At 38.6% G+C, this 20449-nt stretch overlaps 2 protein-coding genes across 2 annotated transcripts; one reads left to right on the forward strand and one right to left on the reverse strand.

Moving 5' to 3' along the window:
- On the forward strand, positions 1 to 12600 carry LOC135698665 (DCN1-like protein 1). Its single transcript, XM_065218742.1, has 3 exons — positions 1 to 87; positions 252 to 836; positions 11713 to 12600. The coding sequence occupies exons 1-3, from the start codon at positions 85 to 87 to the stop codon at positions 12031 to 12033; spliced, it is 909 nt and encodes a 302-aa protein (XP_065074814.1). The 5' UTR covers positions 1 to 84; the 3' UTR covers positions 12034 to 12600.
- A 48-nt stretch (positions 12601 to 12648) lies between these two features.
- LOC135698662 (protein RFT1 homolog) lies at positions 12649 to 17752 on the reverse strand. The gene is made up of 4 exons (XM_065218734.1): positions 17473 to 17752; positions 17197 to 17405; positions 16634 to 17129; positions 12649 to 13778 (listed from the first exon to the last, which is right to left on the reverse strand). Exons 1-4 carry the CDS (start codon positions 17530 to 17532, stop codon positions 12840 to 12842), a joined length of 1704 nt encoding a protein of 567 aa, XP_065074806.1. The 5' UTR covers positions 17533 to 17752; the 3' UTR covers positions 12649 to 12839.
- Positions 17753 to 20449: the final 2697 nt, after the last annotated feature.

Consider the following 20449-nt stretch of genomic DNA (forward strand, 5'->3'; position numbering starts at 1 on the left):
TATGTCGATTGAAAGTTCGTGAAATATTGTTCCAGAGAAATTTTACGAATATACTAGTAAAAACGAACAATTTTGATCAAAATAATGGTGAGTCGATATCATTTCGCATCCGTAGACGTGAATCATATGCATGTTAAGATAAGGGACATGGAAATAAACGTACCCTATTTTGGGATCTCCTTCGAAAATATTTTGCTAAAGAAAAATTGTAAAACAACAAAAATAAAAACTTTATTTCTTGATATTTGCAGAACAAGTTAAAATTAAACCAGAAGGACAAGGTGAAGAAGTTCATATCCCTCACACAGACAGGAGAGCAGACAGCAATATACTGTTTGCAAAACAATGATTGGAAGTTGGATCTGTCGTGTGACAATTATTTCCAGAATCCTGACATTTACTATCGGGAGCTGGATCGAAAGAAAATCGAGCAGCTTTTCATTCGCTATCGCGACCCTGCTGATCCCAATAAGATAAATTCGGACGGCGTAGTCAAATTCCTGGACGACTTATACCTTAGCCCGGAATCCAAGCTAGTGCTCATTATCGCCTGGAGGTTCAAAGCAGAAGCACAGTGCGAGTTCAGCAAGGAGGAGTTTGTAAATGGCTTCGGTGACCTGGGCGTAGATAGCGTAGATAAACTGAAAGCCAAGCTGCCTGTGCTAGAGATAGAACTGAAGGATCCAATGAAATTTAAAGACTTTTACCAGTTCACTTTCAACTACGCAAAGGATCCGGGCCAGAAAGGGTTGGATTTGGAGATGGCAATTGCTTACTGGAATATAGTACTTAAGGACAGGTTTAAATTTTTGGATCTCTGGTGCAAGTTTCTGGTGGTAAGTACCGCATTGTAAGCTGCATAAAATATTCCGTGCTTTGATCTTAAAAAATGCTATTGTGGAACAGAAAGATTTTCAGATCATGAACACCTTCTTTTAGACTTGATGCTCATTCTTGTTCAAACTGGGTCCTCAGATAGCCTAGTCAGTAAAAACATGGTAATAGGCATGGTTCGATTCCCGGTCCGGTCGAGGAAATCTTTTGGGTTGGAAACTTTCTCTACTTTCCTGGACATAGACTATCAAACAATTTCATGCATTATTTGAAAGCTCTCCATTAGTAACCGTGAAAGTGCATCTAGAACACTAAGTTGAGAGCCGGCAAAAAGCATGCTACAGAAGCGTAAAAGCCTAGAAGATGAAGTGTTGTTCAGACTAGAGTCTTTATAACAAGTTAAAATTTGAAATAATAATTGACAAGATAAATTACATCAAAATAGCACGATATTATTATGTTGGTATCCATTTCTAGATTGGCATTTTGAAAGCTTTCAAGCATTATACTGCTCTTTTAAGCATAGCTGTCCCATTCGTTAAAACAGCAAGCTGCGAAAAACGCTTTTGAAGATTTTTCTTTCCATGGGCTCTTATGGATGGGACAACATAGTTTTGGTTTTTTTCGCGACATTTTCTGAACAAAATATGAAAATTTTCGTGTACATTGTAAAGTGATGGTACTTAACAATTGATTCCAATGTATACCTCATTTCGCCAAAAATGCTAATGGGAATGTTATGCCGCACAGGGCAGTATAGCGTATAACTTATTCAATTCGAACATTGTATGTTTCATTTGTTTGTCGTAATGCTCACTAAAGCCAAAATTCATAGGATCTGCTCATATATTTAAACCAGAAATAAACAGTTTGTAATAAACATCTGAAATACTCAAAGTGCATTAACAGTTTGATTTTACCATACTGCTGTCAACTCATACCGTATTTGTTTTTGATTCAGCTCCAATCTAGATCTGCCGTACCATCTAGAACAGAAGTTTTATAGTTTACGCTCTGCACGAATCGTTAGAATCTGTGACGAGCCATACAAAAAAAAATAAGGTCCATACAAAAAATGTGACAAAGGGGGGGGGGGGAGGGGTAGAAAATGGGCCGAATTTGCGTGACATAATTAATGGACCTTCTCTGCCGTTCTACGCATATCAGTCCCATGTTTCAAAAGTTGCTTCTGAGAAAATCGCGAATAATGTTTCGAATCATTTCTGCTCATTGGAAGAAATATGCGTTAAAATAAGTTAGCGCATTGTTCACATTTCAACAGAATCAATATGTTTTAGTGAAAACTACAGAAATTACCTTCAATGAAATCAGTTAAGCCTATTTTTATACGAACAATATGTAATGGGACTGTTATGCCTAGAAATTTGCACTGAAGTAGGAAATTCTACGCATGTTAGTCCCACTAGGAACTGTTACTGACAGTGTTCCTTTGATGGTCACGTTGCGTTTGTCGCATTTGCTCTTGTGATTACATGAGCGTGCTTGCGTTCTTCGCAGTTTTGGAAGATCCTGGATAGTTTGTATAGCTTTCCATCATTAAATTATACCAACAATAAATTTTTTGACACTTCTATAAAACCATTAAAAGTATGGGCATCTCAAGAAACTAATGATTTAGAACATAAACTTCTTAGCATCTTTTTCTACTCCTTAGCAAGATGAACGTAGGTCTAAAGGAGATTGTGCTTAATCATTTTGAGTCCGACCATAGATTTAAGGCTGACATGCTGTAGATAAAAGATCAATATGTCACACGATCGTTGAACGTGGGCTTCGATGATTTCAAGAAATACTTTGCAAATTTCTTCCGTACGGAGTTGACCCAACAATCAATACGAAACTAACGATTTTAAATTGGCTCACCACTTTAGTAGCCTATTGGTCCCAAGCAAACGATTAACGTACCCTATTCTAGTTGAAATTATATTACTACACTATGTTTGTTTTGATTCGCTATGAAAGTTTGACAGATAACATCAGGGGTGTTGATTCATGCAGAACATGCAGGGGTGAGTGAAATAGCTTGGGACTGCTTGGGACCGTTGTTCTGGTACTGAGTGAGCCAAAAATAATAATGATTTTCTTCGGGACCCAGTGGTCTTAGAGTTACCTCTATGGTTGACCTTTATGCTACGTATTATTTCATGAAACACGTAGACATTAGAGAGGGTCTAGTATAAGAGAGGAGCGGACTAGCTGGGTTTGAACCAAACGAACTGTCAAAGCCAGAGTCAATCAAGCAGCGCCTATCTGGATTGCATTGGCAGTGTTGCTAGAAACTACCCACGCATAGGTTGCCAAGGCAGTTTGTTTTGAATCCGCTCCTCTTTTATACTAGACCCTCTCTAGTAGACACTATAGGGGGAGTGTGGGGGGTGGCGAGTTCCTACGTTAGTGTCTAATATTGCATTGTTTGAAATTAGAAACTTGCGTTTTAATATGAAATCCAGTTTTTCTTAATATGTAAAGGGTGTCCACGATGAAATTGCCACACTATGAAATTGCTCTAACTTTTTAACCGTTGGGTAGAATTTAATGAAAATTTGGGTGGATTTAGTTCATAGTGCATTATTTACATCCTGCAAGTTTTAAAGTCCTGTGATCAAAACTCGCGGAAATGGAGTCGAAAGAACAGCTCGTGCGTGATAAAATCTTGCGCATTCATCACGAGAACAAGGATCTCTCGCATCGTTCCATCGCTAAAACGTTGGGAATCGCGAATTCCACGGTGTCGCGAGTGATTAAGCGGTTCGAGGAACGGTTGACCACCGATCGGAAGCCCAGAAGTGAAGGAAAAAGTATTTTGTACAACACCAAAAATCACAACTGCGTAGTTGGGGCCTTCAACCGAAATCCGAACGCCTCCGTTAGGGATGTGGCTAAGAAGCTGCACCTAAGCCAAAGTTTTGTCCAGAAGGCCAAAACTAAGGCTGGGCTTCGAACGTTCAAGGTACAAAAGGCCCCTAATCGCGACGAGAAGCAGAACAAGTCCGCTAAAACCCGTGCCAGGAAGTTGTACCTCAACATGCTGACGAAAGTTGAATGCTGCATCATGGACGACGAAACATATGTGAAGGCCGACTTGAAACAGATCCCCGGCAACCTGTTTTTCACGGCCAAGGATAAGTTCAGCGTTCCGGAGCATGTCCGCACTCAGAAGATGTCCAAATTTGCGAAGAAATTCCTGGTTTGGCAAGCCATCTGCACGTGCGGGAAGCGGAGTGCACCTTTCGTGACCCAGGACACAATGAACGGATAGGTGTACATAAAAGAGTGCCTCCAGAAGCGGCTGCTTCCTCTCCTGAAGGCCCACAACGTCCCAACAATCTTCTGGCCGGATTTGGCCTCATGCCACTACTCCAAGGACGTGCTGAAGTGGTATGCGGACAATAAGGTCAATTTCGTGCCGAAAATGTTCAACCCTCCCAACACTCCGGAGCTCCGCCCCATCGAGAAGTACTGGGCGATTATGAAGCAGCACCTTCTTAAACGACCTAAGGTAGTGAAGACAGTCGAGGAACTGAAGAAAGTATGGGTTTACATGCAAAAAACGGTTGATTCACAGGTTGTGCAGAATCTTATGGCCGGGGTTAAGGCCAAGGTGCGGGCATTTGCGTATGGACTGTAAATAAAATACGAGTAAAATGGTAAAATGAAGTTTAATAGTTATTTCTCAATCCCTGAAAATTTGATGGCAATCGGATGAAAACTCGAATTTTGCGAATCAATTTTGTGTGTGGCAATTTCATCGTGGACACCCTTTATCAACATTAAATAAAACTGTCACTTCCGAAAATGGTTCATACTGTTTCCTTTAATTGTATAAATCCTGTTTCAATAATTTGTGTACACCAATCGATTCGTTAATGATAAATTCAGTCGAGAAAATCTTTGTGAGACAGTTATGCGTAGAATTTCAACATGGGACAATTAGGCTTGATGTTGTTTTTATACAAACCCAGAACAAACAATATGTTTTTCTATTTTCAATCCAAAGTCTACCTAAAAAGGTACTGTTTTATGAACAAAAGTGAAAAACGCCCAAAAGTAACATGGGACAGATATGCGTAGAACGGCAGTTCTCTAATGCAGATATTCGAATGCTTATAATTTCTGCGCAAGCATATTACAGAGCATTCAAGAATTGCTTGAATTTCTGCTTGGAACACGGTTTAGAAAATGACCACCTTGGTGGGATTGGTTTGTTATAAATTTGAAAAAGGAGACTACTATTTACAACTACAACTAACCTACAACTACTATATACACGTAATCTACTATATACAAATTGCTTATTAAAGCATGTTCTTATGTACTATATTGCATTTTTGTACAACCTAGTCTTAATGTCAGCAATTTTGATGTCTAATTTAGGAACGCTGGCCTCTAGATGGAGATAGGAAATTCTTGTATCGAAAGGACGATCAAGTACCATCCTCAGCACTCTATTCTGAGCGACCTGGATTTTGTTCCTGTGAGATCGCAGGTGCTATGATTTGTTTGTAGACAGCCAGTTTGAGAGGCGGGATCTGCGGCAAGCACGTTCATGCATTTCGTGTTAGTTCTCCATCCACTGAAGCAAATACAACAGCAATAAACAAATAGCGCCAAAAGGAAACAGCGATTAGTACCTATTCGTTCCGTACCCTCCAATTCCAACTACCCTTTCGATGGACACCAGGAAAAAACAACAGGGCCACCAATTCAAAAACGGAAAGAGTTAAGATAGTAGATTATCGATCAATTAAAAGAACTAAAGGCTCAACATATTTGCTCCGTCCACTAGCGGTCCTACGTCAAGCTTCCGTTCGTGCCCCTAGGCACAGACCCTTCTACTTTTTTTCCTTGTTCAGTTCATCCCCGGTGGATAAAGCCGAGTATTGCCACTATCAACAAGGCATAAAAAGTAACAAGCACTAAGATGTGTTCCTTTGATTACTGAAAAATACTGGTCCCCTAGTTTGAAGCAGTCAAGACTAAGATACAGTAGTAGATCTTACATCCCGACCACGAAAACGTGATCTACCCACGTTACGGGGATTGAGTAAGGCTAGTCGATTAAACAAAATTCTTACTAAATAAAAAGGTTTCCAAGTAACGAGTATTACCTCTATGGAAATACTACTGATGAAGAAGTGCTGAAACATTTATTTGAAACACGCCGCCCAGGATGAGTGGATTTGACATCATCTGATGAACCTAATGTATTTTCAAGCAGTTCTGATAGACATTGTGACACTATCACATGGCGAACGTTGAATCTTCTTTGTGCGATGGTTGGGAATCCGACTATGGGACGGGACGTCTTATCATTTGATATTCAATTGCCCTGCAGCAGCACAATTGCGATTCCGAATTTTTGGTAAATCAGGGTTGGCGGCGCCGGTGGTGTAGTGGTAAGCGTGACTGCCTCTCACTCCAAAAGTGTCGTCCAGTCGGTGCCGTTGGGATTTTCTGAGGCATAAAATCTCTGATCAACGGGAAGTAAAGGGTGATACGGTCAAAATTTGGTCAATCGTTTATTTAAAAAATCAAATTAAATTTCTTTTTCAAGTTCAATTAGTATAAAATTCAGGAAAAATATTCAGTTAGGCTTCCGCTTTTCCAAATCCGAATTGCCGGGCCTTACGCTTGACCCCTGCCATCAGATTTTGTACAGCCACCTTGTCCACCTTCTTCGCCGCAGAAAGCCAGTTTGCCTTGAACTACTGCTCGCCCTTAGCAGTTTTTTTGGTCTTTTTTAGGTTCCGCTTGACAATAGCCCAGTATTTCTCAATTGGGCGGAGCTCTGGCGTGTTGGGAGGGTTCTTGTCCTTGGGAACCACCTGCACGTTGTTGGCGGCGTACCACTCCATGGCCTTTTTACCGTAATGGCAAGATGCCAAATCCGGCCAAAACAGTACGGAACAACCGTGTTTCTTCAGGAAAGGCAGCAGACGTTTATTCAAACACTCTTTCACGTAAATTTCTTGGTTGACAGTCCCGGAAGCTATGAAAATGCTGCTTTTCAAGCCACAGGTACAGATGGCTTGCCAAACCAGATATTTCTTTGCGAACTTTGACAGTTTCATGTGCTTGAAAACATCTGCTACCTTTCCCCTTCCTTTTGCCGTATAAAACTCCTGTCCCGGAAGCTGCTTGTAGTCGGCTTTGACGTAGGTTTCGTCGTCCATTACCACGCAGTCAAACTTCGTCAGCATCGTCGTCCGGGATCGCGCTTTGGCCGTCGTATTTTGTTTATCATCGCGATTTGGAGTCACTACCTTCTTGTAAGTCGATAGTCCGGCTCGTTTTTTGGCTCGATGCACGGTTGTAGACGATACACCCAGCTTATTTGCGGCATCTCGGAGAGAGAGGTTAGGGTTTCGCTTGAAACTACCGGCAACTCTCTTTGTCGTCTCAGCGGCTTCCGGTTTTCGATTTCCCCCCGATCCAGACTTCCTGGCTGTCGACAAACGTTCCCCAAACACTTTAATTACATTTGTAACGGTTGATTTGGCAACTTTTAGCGATTTTGCTCGGATTTTCGCGATGCGCGAGCAAAATTTTGATACGCTGCTCTTCTTGCTTGGACGGCATTTTGACAACTGAAGAGTGAATTCCAAAATCAAAATAGGAGCAACATTCTACACACACACACCTTCAAAATGAGGGGTGTTCAGGTTTTTTAAATGCAAAATTGAAAGAAATACGTCAAGTTGATATTGACCAAATTTTGACCGTATCACCCTTTAAAGCCGGTCCATGAGTTGATGGGTCGACACCCGAAAAAAAATTATAATAAAACAACAAAATTGTAATGATTTTTACTGTCGAATTTCGAGTACAATAAAATTTATTGTTAAATTATTGTACGGGTTAAAAAATAAATATCGATTTTTAACGACAATGTTCTAACAATGAAAATTAGTGTGATGAGATCAATTTTGTTCGAGAAAAATCAGTTTTTTTTTATTGTTAAGATGCTTAACAACCCCATTTTTTTTACTGTAAATTTCTCATATGCCATGATTTTCATTGTTGTGAATCATGAATTTCGTTGTAATTTTATGGTAATCAACAAAAATGTCCAATGTTTTGACAGTAAATATCATGGTTACAATGACAATGAAAATCATTGTATTTTTATTGGATTTTTTTACGGGTAGATAGGGTCCAAGTGTGGGAGCTGTCTCCCTGGTGTCGGTCACCGAACTTCTGTAAACAGCTTTAGAAGGCAACTTGTCAAAACTGAAAATCAAACAAACAGTTTCCGTGCGTGAGGATGAAATGCCTGGACAAAATTAGGAATTTCATGCATAATTTACATGATCGATAAAAAATGATAGTCATATTCTTCCGTGAGTATTACAAAACACTTGTTACAGGATTTACTCATAAATGATTCTGTTAACCATTAATTATCTGGTTCATCGCACAGGGACTGGAACAAGCATGGAGGGATCCAAGTAGGTTTGCATTGCTTGCAACTATAATTAAAATACTTTTTTAGTTTATACAAGTCTACAAAAAGAATATAAAACCAAAATTGAAAAATCTAATTTTATAATTAATCCGAAAAAAATCCGAAATTACCGAACAAATTCGGTAATGCCCATAAATAAATTCACAGTTCTTCTTCTTCTTCTTAGTATAATTGTGTGTCAAGTCCAATCATAATCTATGCCCAGGGAAGTCGAGAAATTTTCCAAACCTAAAAAATCCTAGACTGGACCGGGAATCGAACCCAGCCACCATGGTCTTGCTTTGTAGCTGCGATTATCCGGAAATAACACCGAATGTTCGGTAAACGAAATAAATTCATCAAATAATTTACAGATCGATTTGTAAAAACTTACCGAACGGTTCGATAGTTTTGTGACAATATATTTTTAGATAATTACAGATCTTTCGCTGTTGAGATTTCGGTAAAATTTTACAGATTTAGACCTCGATATATTTGGATATTTTGATTATTAAATTTAGGCAATTATCAGATCGCCATTCCATATCAGGTCCTAAAAATCAACTATTAGACAAATATTTGGAACAATAGAAATGAAAACTGTAAAAGGGAGAACAAATTAAAAATTTTAATATCCGGAGCTTTACTAAACCACCATCTCAACGTTTTCTCAATTTATATTATATTGGGCACTGAAAAGCAAGATTTTTTATACCGTGGACCACCGGTAATCTGACCGTTCTTAATGTGAATACTTTTTAGTTTGAACCCCACTAATCTGCATCTTAAGGAATGGAGCCATGGAATTATCCGAAACGGAACGTAGAATCAAAACAAAACAGCAAATAAAGCTACCAGAAAGGGAATCGTACAGAAGGCCGAATCACAAAAGGATGAAACACAAAAGACCGAAAATATTCTAAGGTATCACAAAAGGCCGAAAACCAAAAAACTGAATTTGTTGAAAACCGCATCAATAATCTGTTAAGGCTGGCGCACAATGTGTAATGTCGTTTTCGTTTTTGCGGTGTAGCTACACCGGTGCTACACTGCCGTACACCGAAATATTTTAGGGTGTAGATATAGAATGCACCTTTGTTTACAAACAAATGATGTTGAGCTGTCAAAGACTCGCGCTTATTCCTGCTTACACTACACCAGTGCTACACCGCAAAAACGAAAACGACATAAGTTTCCGGGTTTTTTGACAGATAATGCATGGGCTAACTGTCAAAAAACCTGAAAACTTATCCATTGAGCGCCGGCCTTTAGCCTTTCTGCTCGCACAACTGACTCGGCTCGTTAAATGGTTCACGGCGAATGAGAACAACCCAAATTTGAGTTTAGTTCACTCATTATCGCCAAAAGTGCAGGAACTCAGCGATGAGTAAATTTGCCTCATGTTTTCCCAGGTTTTTCCAGGATTTTCCAGGGAAAAAATCCCGAATTTGAGAAAAGTAAAGATTGGATTCACTCAGTCTATTTGTACTACTCCGAGACTGAATAAAATTTTCGTCAATTTCCTCATTTTCCGGCAGATTTTTTAGGTTTTCCACAAGAAACCATGAGACAAATTTTACTCATCGCTGAGTTCCTGCACTTTTGGCGATTATGAGTGAACTAAACTCAAATTTGGGTTGTTATCATGCGCCGTGTTTGCATTCACAAAAAATTAAGCCAAGACGAAATTAGATATAGAGGTGTTCTCACTTGCTGATTTTTTGGGAAAAATTATAGTAAGTGGGAAGCTGCGGGTAAGAGAAGGGTAAGGAAATGAGAGATGCGATAGAGGTGAACGGTTTATTTACGCATACACAACATTCTGATTGGGTAGCGAGTTGCGCAAGCAGTTGAATGTGTGTAACTAGAACGTTCAGCAAAACGGACCAAGAGCAATATCGCTGCTAATGACGATTTACGATTTGAGAATACTTCCCATATTGAATCTCATCTTGAACGAAGCCATCATCGTTATTGAATACTCAAACATCTGGAAACAATAAAGCTAACTATCACTTTCTCTCTCATTCAGCATCTGAAGCCTTTCTGCTCTTACAACTGAGTCACCTCGTTGAATGGTCCGCATTCACAAAAAACGAAGCCATCTTGTCATTAAATCGTCGTTTAACACTCAAACAAACATAAAAATAAAGCTACCCATGTTTTTTTTTTTTTCATTGCGGAAATCGAATCGCTATTAAGTAGCTTCCATTATATTTTATTTGAAAGATGCAGAATAATAACTATTGTAACTTTGCTTTAATAATGTAATTTAATTTATTAAAAACAAATTAACAAAAACCCGAATCGGGAAAGCAACAAAGTAGACCGGTCCACTTTGTCGCTTTCCCGAGCTTTTTCGGCCTTTTGTGATTCGGCATTTTGTGTATTCAGCCTTTTATGATTCGGCCTTCTGTGATTCGGCCTTTCGTAATACTCCCACCAGAAACTCGCTTTTTTATGGTCGTAGGGTTACTAGAAGTTCAAATTAAAAATGAACCCCATAATGCACGAAGTTTCGTTCAGATTAACGGGGGTTCACGGTATACTGATTACTGAATATGAATTCAACTATATTCCTTTAGCCCGAAAGTAATTTTATTGAAAAAAAAAGTATCCCGATAGTTGAAGTCCCAGCTTTAATTTCCACCAAAATCTGCAACCTGCCCATTTCTCCGAGACAATGCAGCCACCTTAAAGTGCATATTTATTTTCTGAAAGGACGGAAGAACTGTTGAACTGAGCTAGGTAGTTCCTTTCAGGGAACTGAACGACTCAGAACCGTTCAGTAAAAGAACACTGTATGGAGTACTTTTTGATACAGTCGTATGTGAATATTTGGAAAATTGAGAACGAGATGTTTTGTTTTGGTGATCAAAAATAAATTTATATTTTCAATGAGATAGATAACTCTTTAAAATTTCCCGTGAATTAACATCTCAGGAGTGCTGCTATTGACTGAGAAGAGTATTGATAGCTTTTATGTTAAAACCAGATTTGCATCGAAATTTTCACTATTATTAGTCCAGTTTTACGTATCTGTTGAATTTGTTACATACGACGATCAGCACCCCGTAGAAATTAGGTGCCGACCTATTCAAAAGGCACTCCAGTCTTATGCCCATATCAAGGCGATAGTGTTTTGTGGATGTTGTTCTACAATTAATGTGAAACATTCAGTCTTATGCCTTGATCAGACTACAGAGTTATGGTGGTTTCTGTGTTGCAATATTATTTAAAAACCGTTATAACATGTTAATACTGCTCAGTCTGGACAGTGCTTTATGTCTGTAGGTCTGTACCTTGAATTCTAGAGATTACTCTGTTTACACCATTACTTAATATTGCCCTTAATTCTTCAATAGCTTTTTACAAACGAAACCCATTGCTCTTATCCTCTCATCCATGTGTAGGAAAACCACAAACGATCGATTCCGAAAGACACATGGAACCTGCTGCTAGACTTTGCAACCTACATCGATGACAGTATGTCCAACTACGATGCAGAAGGAGCTTGGCCGGTGCTGATTGATGACTTTGTGGAATGGTGCCAGCAACAGAACAAGGTTAGCCATCCTTCGGTAATCACTTCCACCAGTAGTGCAGCAGTTGGAGTTCATTTGCCGTCCGCGTCTTCATCCACCGCTTCTTCGCCATCATCTACGGTCGCCAATCCGTACAGCGCTAGCAAAGGTAACCCATACAGTAGTACGACGACTAATATGTACTACTGAATCGGTTCGTTCTCGTTACCTAATTTTCGCTGCTTGATAAAAAAAACTATCTCCTGCTAATTTTAATGGATAACTTGTTTTCCTTTTATCGCTCTCATGCACCGGACAAGTTTTGCTGCAATCACTATTATCGCTTAAGATCTTAAATGTGAGTGGTTTCAGAAAAATTTCCAACACGCACTCTTGCCTCTTACCCATTACTGGGAAATATGGCAAAGCGTTCTATGTCAATGACTTTTGTTCGTGGCACTCAAACTAGAACTAGAACTTTTGCGGTGGATTTGTCCGCCGTGTAAGAAGTCAAGCCATAGACATTGAAGAGATCTAAGTGGATACATAGAGAAACATGGAATTTTATTCTAATTTACAGTAGACATCATGCAGCAAACTCAGTTTGAACATTAGAATAGTAGTGTAAAATACATTTCGATTATTAAAAAATAAAGAAAGAAACAAATCTTTGGTAGTGATGCAAATAACGAAAACTATTTGAATTCATTAAATGTTGAAAACGTATATACTATGCTATTATTACAATTAGTACCATTAAATAATGATGTAATAAAAGCGTGGTACCTAGTGGGATCATTCGGAATAGGATGGAAAGAAAATCAGTTAGGTACACGAACTAGCTTGCTTTATTTCCAGCACTGGATTGGAGAGACTTTTTAAACAATAACTTAAAAAAATGCTGCATTGCACGCAAATTGGATCAAACCAAAATAAGAATGGTGCAGTTGTCTTCTTTGGTATATCACACAAACGCTTTTCTAGGTATTTCAACTAAGGTGGTCAAATTAACTGCGTCAGTTAATTAAATTCGAATCGTTCGTCAAACTCAGTTTTCTTTCCTTGTATTTAGCCAGGCCGGTTCGTAGAAGCTCTCGATTTTCAAAACTCCACGTTAGCAAAGTTACACTGGTGCACAACATTCCGATCAGGATATGGTAGAAGATCGATCGGCCGAAAAAATAAGACTCAGAAAGCTTACAAATAAAACCGCCTATTGCTAATACAGTGAGGAAAAGTGGTCCCGGTAGAAAGCTAAACAATGGATCACGTCCTATGACCCTATAATGGTTTTGAATATAATACAAGCTGTAACTTATCCGGAAGCTCATGTTGCAAATGTTAGCCAACACGAATCCGACAGGACCAAACCAGTTCGTTAGCTGATAGGAAAGTAGAAGAAACGCTACTGAGAAGAATGCCATGTAGTAGTTGTAGGTGTCAATCTGCTTGGAAGTATTTGTTGCAAACATGTATCCCTCGGTAACGCCGTTCACAGCCAGTAGCACAATTGCCAAACAGTGCCATTGCAACAACAGCTCCGGTAGGCCTCCTTCCACAAATTCAGATCCACCGTAAAGCAACAGCAGGGTGCCAGAATAGCTTTGGCCGAAAACAAACCCAACTAATCCGATCGAGGTTACCGTTTTGCATACATACGATAGCACTTGGCAGGCTTCGTTTACTTTCGCGCGGTTCTGGTCCAGCAGCTTCACATCCCGGGCTATTGTTTGAGTGAAATAGAAGTAACTGCTATCCTCTATCGGCCGGAAGATAAATCGAGCAGCCAGGCTGCCCATATTGTTTACAACATCGTAGGTTGCCTGCTCACTAAAGGTCAATACGGGACTAACCGACATCACATATTTTTCACCTTCGGTCAGAACCTGCTTCAGGACGCCTTGCTTGGCAAAGCTTAGAACTAGCTTTTGTAGATCTGTATTGAAGGCGGAATTCTGCAAAGAAGGAGATAACATCAATAAATGTGAAATTTGGAAGCGATAGTATGTTTCGGTAAAATGGGTAAAATGTGCACAGTCACAAAAAGGCAGGTTTTATGATACATATGGCGGTTTGAAGAAAACATCGATTGGCCTCAAGTTTCTAAGACCTAAGGCTATCGCTGAACTCCCTTCAGTCAATGATTAAAATTTTGAAAGTAACTTTGTACTGTCAAAAAAATGCATGTGAGAATTTTGACGTAGGACTACGTCTTTGTCTTCTATATGGGATACACTTTGAAAGTACGAAAAATGAACATGTAACGAAAAGGGTCAGGTTTTGAACGCATATTTCTCCAAAGAATTAATGTGAAATATGTCATGCAATATGCCATTTGACGGGGGCTTCATTCAGCAATTTTGTGGCATATAGGGGAAATGGCTCTAATATTGGCCTATGGATCTAAGATTGAGCCCATCGCTAAAAATCTGCTATTTATCAATTTTATCTAGAGGAACGCGTCATTGGGACGGTACTAATGGATATTTTTGGTCGCTATTGAAAATTTAGTCGATTGCTGAATTTATGTATGGGCCCAAATTAGGGTTCCCCTAGTACAAATAATGAAAATAGTTAAACAGCTAAAAAAATTAACTAAAATTTGTAGCATCAAAATTTTCCATACATATGCTTAGACCACAAGGTGTTCTCCTAACACAGCCATCACATAGTAGGTCCCAAACGAAACAAGCCGAAGCCGCACTTCCTTTGGAACTTCGGACGTGTTCATATCGATCGCCTAACACACGCCATGTGGACCGGTGGACAGGCTCCCCGCAAACAGCTTGCTACCAAGGCTGCCTGCAAGAGCACTCTAGCGAGAAGTAGTGAAGAAGCCACACCGCCACTGTTCGGGTACAGTTGCTAATCGTGAGAAACACCACTGTGGGTCATCTTCATCAAGCGCGTCATCGTCATGCCGAAGAACATCAAACTAGCACACGTATCCGTGGCGAAAGTGCTTACAGATCGCAGAATTCCCCAACTACACAAAGATCGAATAACCCGGTATATTGCATCAAACCTGCCGCTGGTCACGATATAGTGCTTGTTTTCGCATAAACAATAACCATAAGCAGCACCTAATCACCAATTCGGGATATAATCCCAACTTGATGTGGTATGGTCGTACCATCTATGATATCGTTAGTGTATGGTACCCGTTTATTGGGGTTGTTCATCGTAAAGTGTCTAATATAAAGGCTACACTTTTGCCTAGGGCCAACAGCCGGGTAATTTGCTTCCTGCTCGACAGACGACCATGCGCAATTTTCATTATTTCGCCAGAAGCAAAACCCGTGTGAGCTTAGGGAATCAATTCGACAGTGAGCATGCATAAGGGCGTATACGCGATGATCAATTCTCTTCATCGATTTTCTCTTTTGTTAATAACTCGCTATATTTAACGTTTCTCGGTGCGTTTGCTGGCGATTAATGTCATTTGTATGATGTTAAATTGGTCATTTCAACGACATCTGATTTCAGATTCGAATTCAGCAACCCAAAGCTCCATATTTCATCACTTCCTCAAAATTGTACATTTAGGACTATAGAATGCATCGTTTGCTAGAGAAAACGTATTAAAAGTACTATTTAATACTACTCACTGAAATACTGAACAAATTATCTTTTGATAATATCATTAAATTAATTGAATTATTTAGAAACGAAATTGATCAATTTCACCTCAATGATTAACTTCACCCCGTTGTACGGTACAACATAATATGTATTGTAAGGTTTCAACCAAATTCCAGGTTATTTATCAGTTTTTCCCGGTTGTTTTCGATTCCCGGTTCTCCCGGTTTAGTGGCCACCCTGAGTGCGGCAAACCTGGTCAGCTGGTCAAGCAAGCAGTTTGGCTGTCTGATATCATCTATGATTTGAAGCTGAAAACTTGTGTCCCGGTTACAATTTATGAGGACAACCAAGGCTGCATTGGAATGGCCAAAAATGGCGAGTTAAATGTTCGAAGCACATTAATGTGAAGCATCATTTTGTCATTAAAAAACTTGTATAACGCATCGGAATAGCGGATTGACAGGGGGTGTTATCCAAGTAACAATCGGTTATTCGTCTCGGGGTTATTCTAAAGCCCTACAGTAAAAGTATGGACGACTGTCACCACAAAACTGAAAAAAGCTGTTCCAATCGAGCAAAGCGGTGCATTTTGACGGTTCGATTGGAACAACTTTTGACAGACGTCCATACTTATACTGTAGGGCTTGAGATTATTCTGGTCGCGGGTAACAACGCATATTCCCTAGCAACGTCTTTGTTAGCGAGTACATTTTTCAAACCGTACAATCAAGACGTAGGGGAAAGTGAGGCAAGACGGCCACCCTGGTCTATGGTCATGAACCCGCCTTACAAAAATATTCCTAGTATAAGGGATGATTAATAACAATGCAAAACACTAACAATCCCGCAGAACACCTTAGAAACACACAATGAAATACAATCAAAAACACCTCAGACACACGAAATGCCATCTTGCTCCACAATCCTCTATTTCAAATTGTTCATAACTATTTAATATAGAAATCTAATGGAAAGTCCAATTGAATTTTCAAGTAATCTATCTTAAAATGGATAGATTAATGCTATTATGCTAGTGATCAAACTTTACAATTTTCGCAATATACAGCCACACGCTGTTTTTGTTTTTGTACCCGAGTGCGCACCTTAGTGAATCTTTAGTGAAAACACGGAGTGTGGCTTGTAGATTAATGATTACTCGACTACCCGAATTCTATTTTATAACCGTAAAAACCTGCACAATTTCTACTCAACTGCGATCATCACTTACCGAATTCGGCAAAACTCCAGGCATCATTTCTCTTATAGATGTAAATGGGAAGTCTTCCATATTTTCGTAGTAGTTTCCGAACGTTTTCCGCAACTCATACTTATCATCGACCCGTTTCATCTCCTTCCGATATTGCATCAGACGTGGTATGTACAAGTGGAAGAACGCATAGTTCCCAACTATAATTGTTATTGCGCTTATAATTTGTGCTATCCCGAATGCGTAAATCGTAATGCTTTTGTTCCACAAAACCAGCACTATAAAAACAAGCGAACGGATGAAGATATGTCCGGTGTCCATCACAACCTTAAGCTTCACGAAGCAGAAGACTTGAGAAACGAAGATCGGTGATTCGGCCGTAAGTTCGATAACGCAAGCAAATGCTATTGCAAAACAACCGAAACGATACTGCACGTAATAGTGTTCATCCACAGTCGATAGCCAATTCAACCAAATATACAAGCATGGCATCGCTAGGACGAAGCATATCGGAACCCTGCAAAATGAGATTTTCAATTTGTAGATTATCTTGCATTCGTAAATCTGTCCAAAATTAACATTACGTGATCCAGAGTTGATTAATCAATTGTGCCCAAGTGCATTGTTTGTTGTGCCGTGAACTTAATGCGGCACGGATAATAGCCTCTTTGGATAGGAACAACAATGTACTTTCCAGTAAAAGCAATCGAACATTGGTTATCCCCAGTACCTCTCGCCCAACACTCCTCACAATGAAGGCATTGATTGCAAAGGTAATGCATCTGCAAAAAATCTGGAAGTAGTGAAGCGTAAGATTATTGAGCTCCGTAAATAGCGATGACCTTGTTCTCTATCCTTACCTGAAATATGATACTGAAGGATGCATTTTGCAAACTACTCGCGAGAATATTTCGTCCCATCTTTTGCTATTACTTTAAGACACCTCAAAGCCTAGAGTTACTTGAAGTTGTGTTTGCAATTAGTTTTCGGTACAGTCCTAAGTATTACATTGTGTAGTGCTCTCTCCTAAACTAGAGATTCGTTTTCATTTGCAATCACAAGGTAAATCTTGTGTAAAGCGAAAATTGTACTCTTTCTATACTATTTATTTTTACTTCATGTTTGACGTGTTCATCGATTTGTTTTTTTGTGCAATACAGCTGAACACTGTACTTGTGTACAGAGCAGAAGAAGGAGGCAAATAGTGTCAAATATGACAACGTCAGCGATTTAAACGTATCGGTGAATAAAGTGATGCCAAAATAGATTAGTTTTGGAACGGAATCCTTAAATTTAGTAAAACTTATATCACGACCAACAATAGAAACGGTCTGATGATTCTATAACATTCCCCAGAAAACCATTCTTCAGAATCTCATTCCCCAGAATGCACCATTCCCCAGAATGAACCATTTTCCAGAAAACCATTCCCCGAGGAGAATTTCTGTATACCATTTATTTGTGAAACCATATTTTTTTTGCAATTAGATTTCACAAATAAAACATAGGTATGTATCGGTACATAAAAATAAAACAAATAAAATCAATGTTCTAAAATAAATGAATTTCATTTCCCAGAAAAGTATGCCATATATTAGATTGACTATTTTTGTTTATTATAGTTACTCCTGGAATCTTCTTTCGCGTATATAAAAAGAATAGAAAAACTTTTCAATGGGTTAAGGGGTTTTCCCTTCTTTGAAAATATAACAAAAGGAAATAATTAATTCTTTGGATGTAAAGAAAGGAATACATATTATCTTCTTTTAATATATAAGGAAAAATATAATCAATAACTTTTCGCGAGGGATTCGAGGTAATGACCATTTGAGATAATAACGTGTGGAATAATGTTATAAATTTGTAATCGGTAGTTCAACGTTCCATGCACCGATTTTTTAATCCATCACGAGAAATTCTTCAACTCAGTTCGAACAATTCTTTTGCATAATAGACCCTTTGACTTTTTAAATGATGAACGAAGTGCTCGAAAACTTGGAGGTTGTCATTTTCTAAAGAGCTATAAAATGGCTTGGAATTGATAAATACATAGTTTCATAAAAGTAAACGTAGTGTATCATCAAAGGTAAAGTGAAACTAATCAGAGAGTTTTATCCTGAAAAATATATTAAATCAAATGTGTAAAATTTATCGATCGGTTCAGTCATATTCAGGGCCTTGCATTGGCGCTTTGTAATAAATAAAATATGGATATTAAGCTGTTCTGTAATATAAAACTGAAATATAATATCAAATGACAAAAAAAATGATAAATTAACCATTTAATTCGAGCAGTTAAAAATTACGTTTCCTACCACTCGAACTTCGAAATAACACAATATTTTTACGGTTTTTTTCTTCTAGAACCACGAGAAAAGTAGCCAAAAGTAGTGCGTTTCATAGTAAAATAGTCATTTGTTGGCCCAATTTTGTGAAATCGTTGGTAGAAAATCACGGTAAAACTGCTTGACAAAGTGGTCCATTACTAATATCATCATCTTTTCTGGGAAATGGTTTATTCTGGGGAATGCTTTTCTGGGGAATGGTGTATTCTAGGGAATAGTTTTCTGGGAAATGGTTTATTCTGGGAATGCTATATTATCTACCATTCCTAAACTTTTCGAATCCATCATTAATGCCAACCTATTTTCCCAAGGTAAATCTATCATTACTAGTAAACAACATGGATTTGATAAAGGTCGATCTACAGCTTCTAATTTTATATATTTTGAAACATATGCTTTAAATGTAATGGATAAGGGAAGTTATGTAGAAACTGATTTTAGTGAAGCGTTCGATAGAGTGGATATACCACTGTTGATTTTCAACTTATCCAAGTTAGGTTTTAATACCAGGCCACTGCAATGGATCGAGTCATACTTGTCAAGGAGAACGAAAATTGTCGTATGTCGTTCATGTGACATGTGGTTCGCATCTTGGTCCACTGCTATTCATCTTATTTGTCAATGAATAGAGTACATTATGCAGACGATATGAAACTTTTCATGGGAATATAATATCTAAAGCATCTGATCTACAGCTATTTCAGCAATAAGTAGACATTTTTTACACTTGGTGTAAGAAGAATTTGTTAGAGCTTAACGTTCGTAAATGTAATTCTATATCGTTTACAAGAAAGCATGCCGTAGTAAATGACACAATTTCCCTTGGTGAGAAAACAGGTGAAAGGTGTAATCAAGTAAGGGACTTAAGCATTATTCTCGACTCTATGTTATCATTTGTTGATCACTACAATAACATAATATATATAAAGCAAGTAACATGCTAGGGTTATATTATTAGCACTTCAATGATCCTTACACTATCAAAACATTTTATGTGGCCTATGTGAGAACTCTTCTTGAATACTGTAGCGTAGTGTGGGCTCAGTATCAGGATACATACATATATAAGCCGCATTGAGTCTGTTCAAAAACAGTTTGTTGTTGTTTGCCCTTCGAAAATTAGGTTGGGAGTCCACGGTAGCTCGGTTGGGCTCTGCCTGAGGGAGAGTCGCGAAGAGAGAAAAAATGGAACGTCAAATGCAGCCAGCCGGCTGCTGTCACGAACTATCATTGGGAGCCAATTACTTTTATAATGCTTTTCTTATCAGTTGAGCAAGAATACACAAGGCAGTATTGAAATCTTGCGTAAAGTAATTTATGACAAACTGTCGTTTCCAGCTATTTTATTCAATGGGACACCGTTTCTTTTCAATTCATTCAAAATACACACAAATCAATATTGAAAGATATCATTAACCAAGGTTTTGTCAAAACATCTAATAAAATACCAAACAGAAAAGTACAGTTTTTCACTGCACACTGAACGATCTCA

The sequence above is a fragment of the Ochlerotatus camptorhynchus genome, unplaced genomic scaffold (genome assembly GCF_037179485.1).
Source record: "Ochlerotatus camptorhynchus isolate MF236.1 unplaced genomic scaffold, CSIRO-AGI_Acam_v1.1 ptg000093l, whole genome shotgun sequence".
Taxonomy (NCBI): domain Eukaryota; kingdom Metazoa; phylum Arthropoda; class Insecta; order Diptera; family Culicidae; genus Ochlerotatus; species Ochlerotatus camptorhynchus.